This window comes from Formica exsecta, unplaced genomic scaffold (assembly GCF_003651465.1).
Source record: "Formica exsecta isolate Colony F162 unplaced genomic scaffold, ASM365146v1 scaffold75, whole genome shotgun sequence".
Lineage (NCBI taxonomy): Eukaryota > Metazoa > Arthropoda > Insecta > Hymenoptera > Formicidae > Formica > Formica exsecta.
Window position 1 is genome coordinate 1 of NW_021853517.1, and position 5,838 is coordinate 5,838.

At 35.5% G+C, this 5,838-nt stretch overlaps 2 protein-coding genes across 2 annotated transcripts; both read right to left on the minus strand.

Moving 5' to 3' along the window:
- Positions 1 to 353: 353 nt before the first annotated feature.
- LOC115243915 lies at positions 354 to 1,763 on the minus strand. The gene is made up of 3 exons (XM_029821220.1): positions 1,564 to 1,763; positions 502 to 637; positions 354 to 418 (listed from the first exon to the last, which is right to left on the minus strand). The coding sequence occupies exons 1-3, from the start codon at positions 1,744 to 1,746 to the stop codon at positions 375 to 377; spliced, it is 363 nt and encodes a 120-aa protein (XP_029677080.1). The 5' UTR covers positions 1,747 to 1,763; the 3' UTR covers positions 354 to 374.
- Positions 1,764 to 1,815: 52 nt separating this feature from the next.
- LOC115243913 lies at positions 1,816 to 3,835 on the minus strand. Its single transcript, XM_029821217.1, has 6 exons — positions 3,410 to 3,835; positions 2,977 to 3,095; positions 2,666 to 2,888; positions 2,413 to 2,483; positions 2,111 to 2,323; positions 1,816 to 1,918 (listed from the first exon to the last, which is right to left on the minus strand). Exons 1-5 carry the CDS (start codon positions 3,567 to 3,569, stop codon positions 2,132 to 2,134), a joined length of 765 nt encoding a protein of 254 aa, XP_029677077.1. The 5' UTR covers positions 3,570 to 3,835; the 3' UTR covers positions 1,816 to 1,918; positions 2,111 to 2,131.
- Between the last annotated feature and the right edge of the window lie 2,003 nt (positions 3,836 to 5,838).

Genomic DNA, 5,838 nt, shown 5'->3' on the forward strand with positions numbered 1-5,838 from the left:
TCGAAATATAAATATTTATATAAAGACTATATAAGAAGTAAAGCCGCATCATTGTGAAAGGAGACTATAAAATATCTGACCTGGTGTAAAGACATTATCAAAATGATTCTTCAGTTTAGATGTCACCTTATTGGTCACAAAACTTGATATTTTTTGCCAAGCACTATACAATTTTAAATTACGACCTGGATATAATGTTTCAAAATCTTTCTCTAGCTAAAAATTATAGACAAAGACATTATTGTACCAAAATACTAAATATATATAGGATATATATACAGGGTGTGCTAGACCACCCGTACATCCCTTTTTTTCAAAAACTAAGCATTTTAGAAAATAACGTTTTGAACAAAGTTTGCCGTTTCTTATCGTGTTCACAGGGAACAAATCAGTAATAAAGTGACAATTTTCACACCATCTATCGAAATATAAATATTTATATAAAGACTATATAAGAAGTAAAGCCGCATCATTGTGAAAGGAGACTATAAAATATCTGACCTGGTGTAAAGACATTATCAAAATGATTCTTCAGTTTAGATGTCACCTTATTGGTCACAAAACTTGATATTTTTTGCCAAGCACTATACAATTTTAAATTACGACCTGGATATAATGTTTCAAAATCTTTCTCTAGCTAAAAATTATAGACAAAGACATTATTGTACCAAAATACTAAATATATATAGTATATATATACAGGGTGTGCTAGACCACCCGTACATCCCTTTTCTTTAAAGAACTAAGCATTTTAGAAAAAAACGTTTTGAACAAAAATTGTATGGTTTTGAGGGAAACATAAGATGGTGTCATTGGTTTGACATTGGATGGCATCATTAAGATCAAGTCAAGGACACCTTTAATTTCTTAAATGGAATCCTATATTTTTTATTGCATATTCTTATAGCTGTAAAAAAATAAACAAATAATTGTTAAGAAAAATACATTGTAAATAAGTACATACTTTTTCTTAAAATCAATTATTTTCTTTATACCAATTTATTTGTCTCATTATCCTGTACATAAAAGTATTACGGTAAGATTATCGAAAACTAGATATTTTATGAGATATTTTATTTTTTATATCAAAATATGTCAGATTAAAATATAAAATAACTCAAAAAGTACTTAATGAAAAAATACTTTATTATAGTGTTTTGGAAAGCTCTCGACATAAGCTATAAGAATATGCAATAAAAAATAGGAGATTCTATTTAAGAAATTAAAGGTGTCCTTGATTTGACCTTAACGATGCCAACCAAGGTCAAACCAATGACACCATCTTATGTTCCCCTCAAAACCATACAATTTTTGTTCAAAACGTTTTTCTCTAAAATGCTTAGTTTTTGAAAGAAAAGGGGTGTATGGGTGGTCTAGGACACCCTGTATATAGCATTAATTGATATTAATAAATATAATATCCACACTATAATATTCAAAGTTATAAAAAAAACATTGAAAAAAGAAACATTTGTGGTAACAGATGGGATATATAAGTTTATAACGTTTTTAGCAAATTTAAATACTTATTATTGAAGAAATAAAATCATATATCAAACTCACCAGAACGTAGCCTAAAGGATCAGAAAGGGCTGGAAACTGAATTATGTATTCGTGGCAAGACTGATTATTATTAGTTTGAAGATGTTTTAATCGTTTCTTTGAAGTCAAAGACCAGTATTCAGTCACTATCTGCCATGGTTTACAATTATTTTTTAGCCATAATATATATTCTTCGTAATTCATGACATTATCATCACTTTCTTCGTCTACAAAAACAAATAAAAACTATGTGAAATACTTTTCTCTACTTGCACAAACCAGCTTTAATAAGTTTTCGTCGTGTACAATAGTATTTTGTCAGAATTTTTCCTCTACCTTGTGATTCGCCTTTCTTATTCTTAATATACCAAACACTCTGTAACATGAAATAATTAAAATGATTGCAAATGATATAATTTTAACCGATCATAATATACGTCTATATAATAATTTATAAAAACAAGACCAATAAGAAACTTGTATTTCTTTGCAATTTTTATTTTTATCCTGGATTGAAGAAATCATTGATAAAAATTTTAGTAAAGAAGCAAAAGAAATATAAACTTACCTTATCTTCAGTAGGAAATAATTATACCACATGATCACTCAGAAAAGATGCCCTTTCGCTGCGTATTATGTTGCTTATATTAGGCGACAGCTCATTACTAACTATTATTTTCGCCAATTTATTTCGTTGATCATTATTCAATCTTCCTTCATTTTTATATAAACTTAGTAGCAACTGACCGTCCTCAGATTTTTTCAATATAGATTTCAGATTCTGCAATAATAAACAGAATTAATATAATATCTAATATTAATCATATTTACTACATATTACAATATTTTGGAAAACGAATCATATCTTACATATTTATTATCAGTAGCTGCATATTGCTTTATTTCTGTTGCAGATGTGGCATTACTTTTTAAGAATATAACTGAAAGAAGAATAAATTATCAGCAAATTAATAAAGCCAATATGAGAATAAAACAAAAGTTAGTTTTTTGTTTTCAAATGAATAAATATGGATTACATTAATTTTATTATATTTATTATTTATTAAATTTGTGTAAATTAATTATAATGAACAAAGATTAATAATATTCTTTAAATGTTTACCATCATATCCTGTACTTGCAGATGTAGAAGATGCAGATAATGAAGTCGGAAAGATGTTTTCCGTAATATTGCTTATATTATTGCTTTTATTTAACTCGTTGTCTTCATCATGCTTTATATCTCTTTTTTGCCTTTTTATTGATATGTTTGTATAATCCAAATCTTGTGTGGCTTGTGGCTGTTGATTATTTGGATCAACATTTTCTATGGATTGTTGTGCAATCTGAAATATTAATACCAAGACAGATCAGTTACAATCCTGAAAAAAAGCTGACAGAATAATAAACCATGATGAAAAGAACAATGAATACCTCATTTAAATGTTCTTTTACATTGTTTTGAAATTTTCGTCGGGGTCCAATATTCGGTATTAAAGTTTTAAGATCTTCTTCTGTTAAATATTTAAATTGATCGACTTCTATTTCTTGAGCTACAAATGAGAAGCATATTGCATATATTCAGTGATGCCAGAATTGAAACATGAGCAGTAAACCGTATGACTTTAAAGGGTTATGGTATATATGTGCAAGCCAGGTACATGCACGATACCTCCTGAAGTCATGCGATTTACTGCTTGTGTCTCAATTCTGGCATCACTGAATATTATCCTATATCTGTCTAGTTCTCTATTCGTTGCCGGAAAAATAACATTTCAATATAATTTTCCGCGATACATAGATCCATGTGGCTCGCTGCTATTGATTTACATAATCTTAGATACATATATAATATAATTTTACATACCTATAAAATGTCCTATTACTTCCTCGCTAAATCCCCAAGCAGTCAGCAGGTGTATTGCCACACTCGTAGCCATATCAAAACTGTGGATTGAAAGTACGCGACACAAGCTTTGCACTAATAGACTAACACGTCGTTTCATGCGAGGCAAGTACATCGTCATTGCATCAGCTTTTGTCTTTCCTCTATTTCACTCACTCACTTACTAACTCACTCACTGCTGCGCATGCGCAGTTCTGCTCGCGCCAATTGTGCGCGGCTTAACGAAACGATGTTATACCTCTGACATATCGGTTAGTTCCGATAACTACTTTTATGTGCTGTACGATATGATCCTAACAGACATGCATATTTTGCTATTTTACTTATGTATTAGGTACAACAGTAAACCTCTTCGCTGTAGTTTAGAAATTTATAGTCACGACAGCAAACGCAGTTCTAGCAAACCATGTTTAGCTATGACAGCGAAATTTTTTTTTCCGTGATAATTATACAGTTTCACATGGGTTTGCAACTTTCTGCGCGAAGTGAGATCTATCCTACATCGCCCGGTGCTTCGGATGCGCGAAATATTTATTGATCAGATTAATCAAGGATTCTATTATAGGGTTCCGTACGCAATTTGATATCAGAGTCTGCACTTTTAGTCACAGATTTTAATTATATGTACAATGCATATGTATGCAATGTGGTCATGTATGTAATGTGTATGTTTGCAATATAACGTTTGCAATAAATCATGTGTGCAATATGTATGTGCGTAACAAAGTCGTGTGTGCAATCTGCATGTGTGCAATGTGTTTGTGCATAATAAAGTCATATGCGCAAACGTACGTTCGTATTTTTAATTATTACATGTGCGCAATAATGTTTGTAGGCAATCGCTCTGTAGGCAATCGGGAATGTCGGCAAACGAAGCTGTCGGCACAATATTATGGGCAAACGAAGTCGTTGGCAATCGGAAATGTAGGCAAACGGAGCTTCCCCCATTAAAGTTATACATATATTTCACATAATTGTAATAAAAAAAAGAAATCAATCTAAAAATATTTCGTAAGGATAATAAGAAATTATTCATTTGAATGCGTTATACTTTACTTGATGATTAATAATGTAGTATTCTCTATTATCCCTTTTCATTCTTTATCCATTATTTATCGTTCTCTTATTTGCTTCATGTGACTTCTGAATTACTGCAAAATTATCTGGATCTAAATAATAGCAATTACTAATAATTATGAAGCGATATCTAACTTATAATTTTGCAATTTTATAACTTTATGATTTTAATATATGTGGCGGTAAACCACCACAAAAGCACGGGCGCGTGAAGAGTCAACGCGCCCCTACGAAATGGTGGCAAGCGCGCGCGCCCAGACTCACGCGCTGAACACGTGCAAGTTTGATAAACTACGAGAGCTTACCGCGATGCGGCGGCAGCCGAGAGACAGCGCCAGGAAGTGAGATCCAACGAGTGGTAGTATATAAGGAGGTGAACCGATCGATATCACCAGTCGCGGCTCTGTGCTGCTAGAGAGGACTTCTCTCGTTTAGTGCACGGAGCTTAGCGACGGCGGACAGAACTCGGGTCTGTCCGAATACACCCTCCGCACCTTGCCTAGACACAAGGAGAGACAACACGAGGAACGTCCACGTCCCTTGCCGCCGCCCGCGTCACCTGGGCCGATATTGCGGAACGGATCTCCAGCGGAGCCACCGACCACTACCTCCACTCCCCGGCATATCAACTGGTCTTTCCGGGAGTGGAAGCTCCAGCCTTTGGAGCTGTCGCCGGTGTACTCGTCCGAGCAGGGACTGCCTGTCGACGTGGGACGTGAGGGTTAGGCGCTACACATCGCCTACGTACGGCTGGAGCTACCCTATCACCGCTGCCACCATCGCCGGCACCGAACGAGCTCTACCACTGTGAAACGCAGACCAACCCTGTCTGTAGGGTACACAGGGGAACGCAGTCGCTCACATCCACCTCTGAGAAAGCCACACAGGTGACCAACACCTCCACCTGTGAGCGGTCCACACAATCGGATCTCTCAGACTGGGAGGAAACCACCCGCGCGTCTGCAACACAGACGGACGAACCGCCGCTGCCCGAGAGGAGCTACACTCCTCCCGGGACTCCTCCGGCGCTCAGGACGAGGTGGGGATCGCCGAGATACACCTCTACGCAATCATCAATCCAGTGGCGTAAGAAACGGCAGTTGGCGCAAACACCGGCGTCCTATCGGCCCTTTTCAGGGTCACCCAGGAAAACAAACAAAAATTAACACCTGTATATATACTTTGCGACCTGTGAATAATAACGAAAATATATTCTTGTACATAGTACGACTGCGTGGCTATTGAAGACATCCCGTCCAGCGAATACTTCCCTTTTTCGAATTGTGGAGCGAAGGAAGCGAGCGCGCTTCCAC

What these genes read in the sequence shown, in the direction of transcription:
- LOC115243915 (XM_029821220.1), bottom strand. Translation starts at nt 1,746, where the DNA reads ATGAATTACGAAGAATATATATTATGGCTAAAAAATAATTGTAAACCA. An exon ending in ATCCTTTAGGCTACGTTCTG is followed by an intron (nt 638 to 1,563) that starts GTGAGTTTGATA and finishes TATAATTTTTAG; the next exon opens with CTAGAGAAAGATTTTGAAAC. An exon ending in TGATAATGTCTTTACACCAG is followed by an intron (nt 419 to 501) that starts GTCAGATATTTT and finishes ATATTTCGATAG; the next exon opens with ATGGTGTGAAAATTGTCACT.
- LOC115243913 (XM_029821217.1), bottom strand. Translation starts at nt 3,569, where the DNA reads ATGACGATGTACTTGCCTCGCATGAAACGACGTGTTAGTCTATTAGTG. An exon ending in AGTAATAGGACATTTTATAG is followed by an intron (nt 3,096 to 3,409) that starts GTATGTAAAATT and finishes TCTCATTTGTAG; the next exon opens with CTCAAGAAATAGAAGTCGAT. An exon ending in TAAAAGAACATTTAAATGAG is followed by an intron (nt 2,889 to 2,976) that starts GTATTCATTGTT and finishes TTAATATTTCAG; the next exon opens with ATTGCACAACAATCCATAGA.